The sequence below is a fragment of the Tasmannia lanceolata genome, unplaced genomic scaffold (genome assembly GCF_043159265.1).
Source record: "Tasmannia lanceolata isolate RefF3 unplaced genomic scaffold, GAP_Taslan_0.1 ptg000019l, whole genome shotgun sequence".
Classification (NCBI taxonomy): domain Eukaryota; kingdom Viridiplantae; phylum Streptophyta; class Magnoliopsida; order Canellales; family Winteraceae; genus Tasmannia; species Tasmannia lanceolata.
The window spans coordinates 6,254,701-6,269,093 of NW_027518696.1; the positions used below are offsets into that span (position 1 = coordinate 6,254,701).

At 40.7% G+C, this 14,393-nt stretch overlaps 1 protein-coding gene across 1 annotated transcript; it reads left to right on the forward strand.

Annotated features, from left to right (window-relative positions):
* Positions 1-4,764: 4,764 nt before the first annotated feature.
* On the forward strand, positions 4,765-11,554 carry LOC143853532 (translocase of chloroplast 159, chloroplastic-like). The gene is made up of 2 exons (XM_077363336.1): positions 4,765-9,499; positions 11,384-11,554. The coding sequence occupies exons 1-2, from the start codon at positions 4,924-4,926 to the stop codon at positions 11,392-11,394; spliced, it is 4,587 nt and encodes a 1,528-aa protein (XP_077219451.1). The 5' UTR covers positions 4,765-4,923; the 3' UTR covers positions 11,395-11,554.
* Positions 11,555-14,393: the final 2,839 nt, after the last annotated feature.

The following is a 14,393-nucleotide window of genomic DNA, read 5'->3' on the forward strand; positions in this document are numbered from 1 at the left end:
AATGGACGGTTTGAATCATCCTGGTGTGAGCGTACAGTAATTTTGAAAAAAATATTGTACTATGTGGGCTTACGCCATATAAAAAAACTCGGAAAAAAATTGAACTAATTTGTGTTTATTTTTTTTGGGCCATTAGAGATCCTGAGTAGGACTTGTCAGAGTGGAAGATCTACATCAATCAAAGACGATGCCCTAGCTTTTCCAAGCGTGCTAACCTGTATTCCTCAAAAAATCAAAATTGTGAAGAAAACACCTTTAGAAAGCTAGCTTTGGCTCCCTTCATTGACTACTATGTTTGATCACACAATGCATCGTTTTACTCAGCCGCGTCAACCGACTACTCGACCATGCCGTTATGAGCCTAATAGGGTTTGCTTTACTTGCGTTCATACATGCATCTGCATTTTGAAGCACTCTCACATCAGTACCACCCTGGATGATATGCTTTGTAGTGTAAACACTCCCAGCCGAGTAATCTAACCATGCAAATAAATTGAATATAGCGGTGATCAATCTGGGTTGGATCTTCTATTGCCTCTTTGGTTGACCTGATCTTTGACGGGGAAGACCAACCCCCTTATTTATATAAAAGATCTCCTAGATTTTCACCCTTAAGCGAATTCTATTTGACCTAATCTATTTAACTAATTCTAATGTGGTTAAATAGGGATATACTAATCATCCATGTTTCAGTAAGGATAAGATGCAAGGATTGTACCTGTGCCTTTTACGGATCATCCATGCTTTGGTTGCATTGGGAGGACGAGGGCGAATAGACTGCTTCATGGTGGAATGTTCTAAGGGAGCTACTGCTTCCTAGGCCCACTTTCAATTTTTCCTGGATCTGATATATGAGATGAGATCATGCTCGATCTCCTTGTACAATTTGCAATTTCGTATAATGGAATACTAAGTAGTTCCCTCATTCTTTTTTTTTGTTCTCCCCATGGATAGTAATCCACCATTCGTGGGTAATTTTATCATGAATAAATTGAGATTTTACATGTTGAGTATGCATGAAGTCCAGTATTTTTAGAAAAGTACAATGGGTCCACTTCAAAGGATAATTCAAACCGTTAATTTGTTGGGCCACAACATAAATAGACTATGCACCGTAGATCATCTCCATAGGATAATCCTAACCCTCTGATCTACAGTGTACCAAATATTTACGCTTTGGCCCAACGAATGAATGGTTTGGATCGTCCTTTGAACTGGCCCAGTGCACTTATAAAAAATTACTCCACTTCACATGCATTCACTGTTTAAAAACTCCAATAAAATTACCAAGCGTATTGGGCATGTTCTAGATTATGAACATATAGGATATGAAGCCTATCAAAGGATAAGATAAAGTTCGACTTACTATACCAGTAGAGAACAACCCGATGCTCTTGCCTTTGACATGGTCCTGTTCCCCTACATCTCTTCCACAATTAAAGCCTGGCAAAGTAACCAAACACCTTTGATTGATCCAGACGGTCCATTGATGGTCCTGTGATGAATCTCTAGTGGCACCTCATACTATTGCAGTGAGGTCGCCCCTACTTAAGCACTCCTCCTAACCACATCAATGGATATTGCTTCGGGCTGTTTGAATTCATCAAAAATCATTTTCAAAAAAAATTTCCATGAAAAATGTATTTTCCAATGTTTGAATTCTGATCAATTTATTTTCCATGATTTTTCTTTTTCTAAAACGAAAATTAACCTCATTTAAAAAAGGGGAAATGATATATCCGCCCCTTTTGATCACTACAAACACCCCCCTGTCAGTGTATCAGTGACTAAAGAGAGGCTGTTGTACTTATGTCGGAAGAATTCAATGCCCCCGAGTGCCACAAATACTGACAGGGGGTGTTCCTAGTGATCAAAAGGCGCGAATATATCACTTCCCTTAAAAAAAATTGCAAAACTAATGTACCCTGATTTTTTTTTTTCATTTGAATATCATGAAATTTTTTCCCACAGTTCCAAACACCCTAAAGCTTAAAGCTGTCTAAATTAAAAGTACATGAGAAGGATTTTAGCCGATGATTTGAGATGAGGAAGAGGAGGGACAGTGAGAAACACGTAGCTGGTGTGATGAGAAGATAAAGGGATAGAAAACAAAACAAACACAACCATACAAACCTTGAAGAACGGATATATCACTTCCCAACATACCTTTATCATGCAAATATCACTTCCCAACATACCTTTATCATGCAAATATAAAGCAAACAAAAAAGAGCTGCCCTTTTGTGGCATAACAAAGAATCCTAATCCAAAAGCCAAAAACAGCCCAGGGATCTTCTACAGAGTTGGGCTGTTTGGATGCAAGGAAATTTTCTCTGTGGAAATTGATATCTTGAAGTAAAATAACAAACCTAGGAACATATTAGACCTTGTAATTTCTTTTTCCATAACTCCTTTCCCCTATATCCAAACAACCCCTCTTATCAAGGTTATCATTCCATCAATCAAAATTTTCAAGACTCACATTACTGAGGGAAAATAATATTCCATGGATTATTTATTTATTTATTTATTTCTATTTTTTTACTTTTGACAACCAAGTTAGGCAAGCCTCGCATTACTCAGGGAAAATACCCAAAGTGACCTTCACATGTAAATAAAAAAATAGGTTTTTCCCTACGCCTTCTGTAGGTTATATATAAATATATACATAACTAAGAAAAGAGGAATTCTAGACTGAAGGGAGCCCTTGCAAAAAAGAGGTGAGAGGGCTCCCCCCCCCCCATTGGCTGTAAATCACCATCATGTTTGAGTTTTCGGCAGTTATTAATGCATGATGGTGATGTGCAGCCAATGGGGGAGCCCTCTCACCTCTTTTTTGCAAGGGCTCCTTTCAGTTTAGACTTCCTCCTAAGAAAATGCCCATCATATGATAGGTTAAAAATCAAGAAAAAGAAAAAAAACGACTACAAGAAGACTATCTAATCACATTTCAATTCAAACCTGCCCCACCAAACAAAGACATAAAAAGCTAAACATAATAGTCTTGGTAGCTGAGCAGAAATGGGCACCCTGCCAATGAGGAATACCCATTCATGATAAGGAAGTCTAATTCATAATAAAGTATAAATGAATACAAATTAAAACAAAAATGAACCCATAAGATTTCTAATTTCATTTTACTTTTCTTTCTTACCCACCAACAAAGATTAGAAAATCTCACGTATATTTAAAGATCATGTAGAAAGCAAGAAACAAACAGGGGAGCAAACACTTATACAATAGAAATACTTACTTAGAAAGTTAATATTTTTGGCGAAATCATTATTCATGATGACTAGCAAATTGAAATATATTTACATAGAGACTAGCATTCTTGGTCCATGTCATTCATGAGTGTAAAATAATTGGCCCCACCACTGTAAATTGGTGGGTCCTGCTCTATGTATGGGCTTGGGAGAGATAGTGGGACCCACCCCATCAAAACATGGGATAAATTGATGGATCCCACCCATTGCATGGGTTTGAGTGTAGTTGATGAGACCCATCCTATCAAAACATGGTATAAAATGGTGGGCCCTAGCCTATGCATGGATTTGGTAGCGCCCACTTTATCAAAATTTGGTTTAAAATGGTGGGCCCCACCATAATGCACGGATTTGGGTAGACGATAGCCCCACTCATGGGTGTAAAATGGTGTGCCACACCATATGCATGGATTTGGGTAGAGATGGTAGGCCCTACAATATCAAACATGAGCTCTAAAATGGCTGGCCCCACCCATGATATGCATGGGTGTAAAATAATGGGCCTCACCATAACATGTGTTGTAAAATGATAGCCCTACGCATGAAGGGTGTAAAAAAATCAACCATACATGAACAAATTTCTATGAAAATATTTCACGAAAGGACAACGAATTATATGGGAAAAAGAAAACAAAGTATAGTATGTGGTAAAAAGGTGGGCTCCAACCCATCAAAGAGATGAGACATGAAATGGTGGGCCCTACTCTATGCATGGTTTGGGTAGAGATGGTGACCCACCCATCAACAAATGAGGTGTAAAATGGTGGGCCCCACCCCATCAAATACAGGTGGTGGGCTCCACGCATGCTATGCATGGGTGTAAAATAATGGACACCACCCAATCAAACAACATGCAAAGTGGTGGGCCCAACCCTATGTATGGCTTTGGACTGAGATGGTGGGACCCACGCATCAAAAGATGAGGTATAAAATAGTGGGCCCCACTCCATCAAACACATGAGGATTAAAATGGTGGACTCCACATATGGTGGACATTAGATGTAAAAAAAAAAAAAAAAAAATTCATGGGAAAAAAAAATCTAAGGACTAACGGGCTTACAATTTTCCTTGAAAATAGGTAAAAATTTATTTGGAAAACAATTTCTGTTGAAAATTTTTTCTATAAAAATGTTTATGAAAAATATTTTCTTGAGTTGGGGCCATGTTTGGATTAGTAAAATTGTAAAAACTTTCATGACATGCCATGTTTGGATTGCACGAATTTTTCAGAAAAGTTTGAAAAGGAGATTTTTTTTTCCCCAGAATTTCTTGTTTTTCCACTGTTTGATTACACAGAGAAATAAATAACTCGAACAAGCGCAGTTCACGTTTTATTCAAGGACTTTCAAGTCATTCTAATAACCCTCTACAAAAGCCATAATCACATCATTTCTCTGCCTTAAAAAACCTAGAGGCAGGGATATTTCTGTCATTTCACAATCCGTATCTCCACACACGAATCCCCTGCATATGAATTGTGTCTTATCTCCCTCCGCAGTAGTTTTGTGGCTCTCCATAACTTCACCGTATCAAAATCCAATCCAAAACCAGAAGAACCCAAGATAGAAAAACCCAAAAATAACGTGGGTTTGCCTTACTGTTCTGTTTTTTGCCCTATTGCATGTGTGTTTTTGTGTAGAAACAAAAGCTCAAAGCCATGGAATCAAAGCTCCCTGCCTCTCTTTTCACAGCACATCGGGCCCCATCTCTTTCAAATTCAGGTTCTTTTCCCATCAGAGCTCCTCCTTCTTTTGATGAAGAAATAGATAGTAAAAAACCCATTAATGGTAGTGATAGAAGTTCTGAATCAGAGAGTGATTTTAGTTCTGAAAGAGAGAGGTATTTGAGTGGAGATGATGATTTTGAAACTGCAGTAGAACCAGATGAAGAAACCCTAGAAATGGAGGAAGGTGAAGATGCAGTTCCTTTTGTTACGAGTGAGGGAAAAATGTTTCCTTTTGTGGAATCTGAGGGTTTTTCGCAGAGGGCGATGATTCCGATTGCTCAATTGTCTGGTGAGTTTGATGACGATGAGGGTTTGATCAGCGAGGTGGATGAAGATGGGGTTTTTGGTGTGGTTAGGGTTAGGGTTCCTCAAAGTAGTTCGAAAATGGATGGGACTAGTTTGGTGGAAAACCCTGGAATTAGGGTTTTGGATGGTGAAGAAAAAGACCCACTTGAAATTGCTGAAAAGGATGGAAATGGAGTTTTGGGTTGTGAAGAAAAAGACCCTTCATTAGAAAGTGGTGTTGTTGAGAATTCAATTGGGGTGGAATCGGGCGGAGATGGGGGTTCTGGTGTTGTTGAAACTATTAGTAAAGAGGATACTTTGCAAGTTAATCCAACAGAGGAGAGTATAAATTTGGGAGTTGAAGAAAGCCCTGCTATTGAAAGTAGGGAGCTGGAATCAATTAAAACCAAAGGTTTTGATGCAGAGGAGAAAAATGAGGTTTTGGGTAGCAAACCCATCATCAATCAGAATTACACAATAGGAGGGGATTCATCGGCGGAACTGGAAATAGGTGTGGTTGGGGGATTTGAGGAACATGGGGATTCTGAAACTCCTCTGGTGGAGGATGCTGTAGTTGGAAAAAGTGTGCCTAAGAGTGGTGAGTCTGGGCAAGTAAGCCCTGTGATTGAACAAGTGGTAGATTCAAAATTCGATGAAGCGGGCGGCAATGTTGTTGTGGAAAATGACATTGTTGGTAATGGCGGTTCTGATCAAAGTCTCGAATCTGTTCTCAGTGCTGTTTCAAAAATTCCAGAACCCGAGTTTCAGGAGTTGAAAAGTGGCGTAGCAGAGGTGGAACATGGTGGGATTTTGGTTAGTGAACCTGTTGTCCATCAGAATTCTGTGGCAGGAGGGAGTTCAGCTGTTGAAACTGAAAATTCCAAGTTTCATGGATCGGCACCGGTGGAGGGGTTCGAGGAAAATGAAACTTCTGAAGCCACAGGGTTGGAGGTGGTTGAAGAAAGTGCGGGTTTGGATGGTGTATCTGATCAAGCAAGTCCTGTCACTGAAGAAGTGGTGGATTCGAAATTTGATGTCGGAGCAGATGCTGGTGTTGTGGAGAAAAATAAGGCTATTGGTAATGGCAGTTCTGACCAAAACCTTGAATCTGTTACCAACACCATTGTTGAAAACCCAGAACCCGAGTTTCACGAGTCGAAAACTGGTTCTGACAAAAACCTTGTATCTGTTACCAACACCATTGTTGAAAACCCAGAACCCGAGTTTCACGAGTCGGAAACTGGTGATAAAGATGAGGATTTGGATGCAGGGCCAGTGTCTGTTGATGTTGCGAGAAATGAACCTTTAGAAAAACTTGATATTGTGGATATTAATGAAAGTGCTTCTCCGGCAGAATCGAATATAGACAAGGAGGAATCGAATATAGACAAGGAGGTTAAATCACATATTATTGTCTCTGAGGGTCCCGAATGTTCGGATAAGTCGAATGAGGTTGCCCATGTGATTGCTCCTGGTGACATCTTGAAAGATGGGGTTGTTGCTGATAACCACACCCATGAACCTGCAATTTCAACAGAAAATATGGCATTATCTTCTGTTTCGTGCTCAAAAGTGAAAGATGACATTAATGACTCTCTTGATGCTGAAGATGAAGAAAATGCTGACCTGAATGACGCTGAAGATGAAGGTTCAGTTTCAGAAGAGCATGTTGAAGGTCTAATCTTTGGTGGCTCTGAAACCGCCGAACAGATCATGAAAGAAATGGAGCAAGGTTCTAGCAGTGCCCAGTCAGGATTTGGGAGCTCTCAGGATAATTCACAGAGAATTGATGGGCAGATCATCTCCGACTCAGATGAAGAAGTAGACACTGATGAGGAGGGTGACGGAAAAGAGTTATTCGACTCCGCTGCCTTGGCTGCACTTTTGAAAGCCGCAGGTAGTGCGGCACCTGACGGAAGTGTCACCATCACCTCACGAGATGCAGCTAGGTTTTTCTCCGTCGAGCGCCCTGCTGGATTGGGATCATCGATCCCTTCTTTGAAACCCGCTCCTCGATCAAACCGACCAAGCATTTTTGCCCCCTCGGATCTTGCAGTTGTAGGGGAAAACACAGACAATAACATGGATGAGGAAGAGAAGAAGATGCAGGAAAAGATACATCAGATAAGAGTCAAATTCTTACGCCTGGTTCAGAGACTAGGCCATTCTCCAGAGGACACGGTAGCCGCACAGGTTTTATATCGGCTGAACCTTGCTGAGGGGCTCAGACGGGGGAGGCAGACCAGTCGAGCTTTTAGCCTTGAAGCAGCCCGAAAGGCGGCATCCCAACTGGAAACAGTTGGGAAAGAAGATCTGGAATTCTCTATCAATGTTCTAATCCTCGGGAAAAGTGGAGTGGGTAAGAGCGCTACCATAAATTCCATTTTCGGTGAAGAAAAGACTCCCATCAGTGCATTCGAGCCTGCAACAACGACAGTGAAAGAGATCACCGGAACCGTAGATGGGGTTAACCTTCGGGTCATTGACACGCCAGGTCTCAAACATTCTGTCATGGACCAAACTTTCAACAGGAGGATCTTATCATCTATAAAGAAGTTCACAAAAAAATGCCCACCTGATATTGTTCTGTACATCGATAGACTTGACACTCAGACCAGAGACTTTAACGATTTACCGTTGTTAAGATCGATCAGTAGTACTTTGGGTTCATCCATCTGGTTCAACGCTATTGTTGCTCTGACCCATGCTGCTTCTGCACCTCCAGACGGACCCACCGGATCCCCACTGAGCTATGAGGTTTTCGTTACTCAGAGATCCCACGTCGTCCAGCATTCGATCCGACAGGCAGCGGGTGATATGCGTCTGATGAATCCTGTGGCCCTCGTTGAAAACCATCCCTCGTGTAGAAGGAACAGGGAAGGGCAAAGAGTGCTCCCCAATGGCCAAAATTGGAGATCCCAGTTATTACTCTTATGCTACTCTTCAAAGATCTTATCAGAAGCAAATTCCCTGTTGAAACTTCAGGATCCATCTGCTGGAAAACTCTTTGGCTTTCGCGTCCGTTCACCGCCACTGCCCTTCTTGTTGTCTTCGCTTTTGCAGTCTCGAGCACATCCTAAACTCTCTAGTGATCAGGGTGGTGAGATTGATGACTCCGATATTGACTTGGCCGACTTCTCAGATTCCGACCAAGAAGGAGAAGAGGACGAATATGATCAGCTTCCTCCCTTTAAGCCTCTGAAGAAGTCTCAAATTGCCAAGCTCAGCAAGGACCAGAGGAAGGCTTATTTTGACGAATATGATTATCGGGTGAAGCTCCTTCAGAAGAAACAGTGGAAAGAGGAGCTTAAAAGATTGAGGGAGAGCAAAAAGAAGGGAAAGGGAGGTCAGAATGATATTGGGTATGGAGATATGGGTGAAGATTTTGATCAGGAAAATGGAATTCCCGCGGCGGTTCCAGTTCCATTACCTGATATGGTCTTGCCACCTTCCTTTGATGGGGATAATCCTGCGTACAGATACCGATTTTTGGAGCCAACCTCTCAGCTTTTGACTAGGCCAGTTTTGGACACACATGGGTGGGACCATGATTGCGGGTATGACGGTGTCAGCATCGAAGAGAGTCTCGCCATTGCTAGCCGGTTTCCAGCAGCCGTGGCAGTTCAAATTACAAAGGATAAGAAGGAGTTCAATATTCATTTGGATTCATCAGTTTCCACCAAGCACGGGGAGAATGGTTCGACCCTCGCAGGCTTCGACATTCAAACTGTTGGAAAGCAACTTGCCTATATTCTCAGAGGTGAAACCAAATTTAAAAACTTGAAAAAGAACAAGACTGTTGCTGGGGTGTCTGTTACTTTCTTAGGTGAAAATGTTGCCACTGGACTCAAGATCGAGGATCAGATTTCAATTGGAAAGCGAGTGAGTCTGGTTGGTAGCACGGGTGCCATCCGTTCACAGGGTGACGTGGCATATGGAGCCAACTTGGAAGCGCGTCTCAAAGAGAAGGATTTTCCAATTGGGCAAGACCAGTCTACCTTGGGTCTGTCTTTGATGAGGTGGCGGGGTGACTTGGCATTGGGAGCCAACCTTCAGTCTCAGTTTTCCATTGGAAGAAACAATAAGATGGCAGTCCGTGTTGGATTGAACAACAAGTTAAGTGGGCAGATTACAGTTCGCACGAGTAGCTCGGAGCAGCTTCAAATCGCACTTGTGGGTATCATTCCGATCGTTGCCTCCATTTTCAGGACCTTCTGGGTGGGTGAGTCTCATTTCACGCACTAGATTTTCTCTTTTTCATCTCAGTCATTAATTTCGGTCAGAAGGGTATCAAGAATTAGAAACCATTTTGATGTTTTGCATGGTTTATTTAAAATGTTTTCTTTTACATCCCGGATAATGTTCTAGTTATTTCAGTTTAGAAATTCTGCAGTTATTTATGTTTTTGTTATTAGGCGGAAGTTGTAAGGGGAGTGAGATGGAACCAAGAGGGAATTATTGATGTTTCATGGATTTTGGTTCATTTATTTATCAAAGATATCTATTCTGTGTTCCAGTTACTGCTAAAAGCTTTCATTGTTAGTATGAAGATCTACCTGATTCTTTCATATGATTTCTGAAACTTTTATCTATCCTAACAATGCAAAAACAATTTCTTTCTTCTTTGTACCTTCAAAAAATCCAAGTGCTTTCATTTTGTTTATCAAAAGCCCTTAACATCACACCTCCTCAGTTAATCGAATGTGAATCGTTTCTGTTTCTTTAATGACAACAATCTTCTATATTGTCCATAGGTTTAAGATTGTTTCATCTTCATTAGTAGTGCCTATGCCATGAAAAGTAACGAGTAGTTTTGATCTTGAAACTGTTCTAAAAAGTGGTCACAAATTGACTGCTTAACTGAGTCCAACGACTCCGACATTTGGTTACTCCAAACCTTCACCATTCATTGCATGTGTCCGAACCTTCACCATTCATCGCCTGTGAACTCTTTCTGTGTTTTTAATGGCAACTATCTTTTCTATTTTCCATTGATTCTTGATTGTTTCGTTTTCTTTAGTAGTGGTGCCTGTGTCATAAAAATGAAGGGCAGATGATAGTTTTGACGAGAAAATGCAGAAAATGCAGGAGGAAAATCTGGGGCAGAATTGCCTCATGGGATCCTACATGCCCCTCTTTAGTGAGGGCGTTCGCCACCTTGTTGACTACTAACACAAAAAAATAAAGATCAAAACCACTACACATCCACTATTTTTCTGACAATATGAACCAAGCTCCAAGGATGAGCACTCCTCAGAACAGCCTGCTGAATCACCTTCAACTGAAGTTTCCCTCAAAGTTCCCTATTGAACATTCACAACCCTGTAAGCTGAGCTCTAGCCTTAGCTTCGTTTGATTCGGTGATACCTCAGACTTGAAAATCCAAAATAGCCTCTTCTCTACCATCCAAACAGATCTCTCACACCCGGCAAATCACTGTCAAAATGAAGCTTAGTGATGTGTTGAGGCAACTGTGTCTGCTTCACAAATTTCTTCTACCAATCTTAGTCATGTGTTGAGGCGACTGTGTCTGTTTTACAAATTTCTTTTCCTAGTCTTACTTTCAAGAATTTCCTTCCACTTCCTGTAAGTTATAGTGTCATCACATCCCAAAGATCATTCTTGCAAGTGCCCAAGTAATCAAAAGTTTCAAATTACCCCAAAAACACATTGATTCTCTCCTTCCAAATGCTCCAAATCACTGCAAAAAGGGGGCTCCAAGATGCAATCCAGAGGACCGCAACCCATTTGGCATCACACCAGCTTCTTCTTGCCATCTTACAGTGAATTTGAAGACTGCTTCTTCACATAATGCACACCTGTTAGCAAGTGCAGGTTCTTCCTCTCAAATCTATCAAATGTTGATCCTGTGCGGAACCCACGAATATAATCTTGGATCTTAGGAGGAATTGGAGCTTTCCAAATCCTTTCCCAGTTCAGAATCTGCTTTTCAAAAAATCCGTTGTGTTTATCCATCATATATCCATCCTTTCTTTCTTTCCTCTTACGCTGTATTCGAATTAAGGCTAGAATAAGACACTGCTCCTAAACGCCACTTATGCTCACCAATGGATCACTAAGGCCTACTTTTGCCCCTGCTCGACAGGTGAACTGTGAAATGTGAAGTGCATATCACACGGTGAGGTGGCCTAATCTTCGTCTCGTGGGAACTCCGTCTCGGCCCTGCCTGGCATCCTCAAGGCATTTTGCTATCTTTAAATGGCCCTCGGCTTTTACAGAAAGGTTTCTTTTTCGCCACAAATATTAGTTTGACTGATTTGGGCTCTTAGATTGCAAGTTTATACACAAAAATGCACCCATATTGCACACAATACTAACCCTCTGAATCATCAAACTCTTAACCTCTACGGGCACGTTTGGCTACCATGAATTTTTTTTTTTCATGATAAACCAGAGTCTCCAAGAGGTGAGAGAGCAGTAAGGCAGGTGAAGTGGCTAAAAATCAGGAAACTAAAAATCAGGAACGAAGTTGTGAGAAATGGCTAAAAATTAGGAACAAAAAACTCTACTCAAAATAAGATTGACTTTTTCCTGATTTTCACCCTCATCTTAATCCTGCCCTTACAAATCTCTGCTCCCACCTGTCTCTTACCACTTGGAGATGCTAGTTTATCATAAAAAAATAAAAAAAATCCTGGACATAGCCTAAATCTCTAGAACTTGCTTAGAGTTTACTTTGTAGAAAATATTTTCAAAAGCTCCCTAAATACTACAAAAAACTTGTGCTGATGAAAAAGCCATTCAATCAACTCAAGAGTATTGTTTTTTTTTTTGCCTAATATTTTTTTAGAAAATGTTCGTTTAATTGTATATTTTTGCTAACGCCATTTCAATTTAAGGGGGGAGGTCCAAGTTTAGATCGGAAAGAAATCTCTAATTTTTGGATCATAGTGGGAACCATCGTAAAGCCTACTTGGTTGCAGGAACACGATTCAAAGTATTTGCAGCAGACACTGTACATTCATGAGGTGGCTGGTCTGATGTGTGACAGACCAGTCGCGAAAAGCAAAAAGGCTATCTCCATTCACGAGATGGCTGGTCTGACGTGCGACAGACCAGCTGCCAAAAGCGAAAAGCGTTTTGAGATGGATGCTAGCAGTTTGGCGAGGGACCTTAGCAAATCCTTTTTTTTATAGAAGGCAAAATCTGGCAAGTTCAAAATTGGGCATAAACCAAGCTAAAAAACTGGCTGTAACTAACCCAAAATCCGTGCTGAAATCAAGCTAAAGCCTAGGAAAATTTGGAATCATAACAAAAACTGAGCTCGAATATGAGCAAGTTCTCAGTCTGGGCAGAAAATAAAGCTAAAATTCTGGGAAAAACAAACCTGAGATTTAGACTGAAACCAAGCTAAACACTCATGCTCTAAATCTGGGCAGATATGGAACTAAAGTTTTTCACAAAAATAAATAATGTGGAAGTGCTACAGAGGGGTTGTAATGGTGGTTTTCGGTTTAATTTGATCAGTCCACGCCACCATTGATGAACGTGCATCCATGGCGTCTTAGGTTGAGATTGGAATGCTAAGAGATCTGCAAGATTGGGCGATGTTTATCAACCCTTACGCCATGTTGGTTTTAGATTTAGAGAATCGATGGATTACAAACTGATTATTGGCAAAATTTCTTGTTTGGTTCTCAATTGTAAAATCAATTTTGGACTCAAATTAATACTAGAACCAAACAAAAAGGGAAATGATATTTTCACCCCCCTTTCCATCCTTGGCCACACCCCTTCTAGTGTATTTAGGACTAGTCTTTTTACACTAGAAGGGGTGTGGCCCAAGGACGAAAAGGGGGTGAAAATATCACTTCCCAACAAAAAAATACGCACTACTGGGATATAGAATCAATTTGAGTGAAAAAAAAAAAAAAAAAACGATTCTACACAGCCAGCCAGCCAGATGCCTGATTTTGCTAAGAATTAATTTTGGCCTCAAAAAGTAAATTCTGAAAATCTAAAACAAAGGAGGCCTTAGCGTGCCACATCCATGGAATGAAATACATTAGGCCATATAAAAGTACCAATAAGGCCACATCCATGGACTCTCATGCTGAGAATTAATTTATCGCATGGCCTCATTAAAGTACTATCAGGGCATGCTTTCAGGCTCACATGGGAGTTTTACGAGTAAGCTCTCATGAGAGTCCAAGTAGGGGAGTGTATCTAATGAATCATGAATGACTTTGATGTACTACACAAAAAGAGAGATACGACTTCCATCCATCAATTCATGCTTCAAATCTTTTTCTTTTTTTTTCTGGGCAATGATAAATTCGCACACCCTGTACGATAATTCGCACCCTTTTAAACGTTAAAAAAAAAAGAAGCATTGAAGCCTGCCACATACCCTCTTTTAAAGGGGTGCGAATTTATCATCGCCCTTTGTTTTTGTGTGTGAATGAATCAAGCAGATGCATGCTGAGTTATGTCACACAACCATGGTTTAAAATTTCGGCTTAGGTAACCGTTTCGGACATTTGGGAAGTCGAAATTTGGTACTCCGGTTCGAAATTCCGGACAGAAATTCCAAAATTTTGGGCCGAAATTTTGTAACGTTTTTTTTTTTAAAATAAAAAATGCATTTTCTCGAAATTTCGGACGGCGAAATATTTAATTTCGCCAAATACCGGTTTCGGTCCCCACCGAAATCCGAAACCATGCACACAACCTCAAATAACTTAAAACTGCATTAGCCCTAACCTTCTCATTTGTAGCGGCTTATTCTCTGAGGATTTTTTTTGCTAGTCGTGAGTTGATAATCCATAAAATAGCAGCAGGCCTAGATCATATGAATACATACATACAAATACATACCGACCGATATTTCAAATCGTGGTTAAAACCAGTAATGTCAGGGTTTTCAATTCGTTGTACTGCGTTGTGAGGGTTGATGAAGTGCCAAAGGCAGCATCAGTGCTACATGGGCTGCATTTATCTTCTTCATTTTTCAAGTTATTATATTTGCTTAGTAGACCTATAGATGGGGCCGGCCCCAACTAGTTTAGGACAAAGGCTTAGTTGAGTTGAGTTGAGTTGAGATCCATAGATGGGCCCAGACGAGGGCTAATCTGAATTCCCCACCATCGATTTCT

What these genes read in the sequence shown, in the direction of transcription:
- LOC143853532 (XM_077363336.1), top strand. Translation starts at nt 4,924, where the DNA reads ATGGAATCAAAGCTCCCTGCCTCTCTTTTCACAGCACATCGGGCCCCA.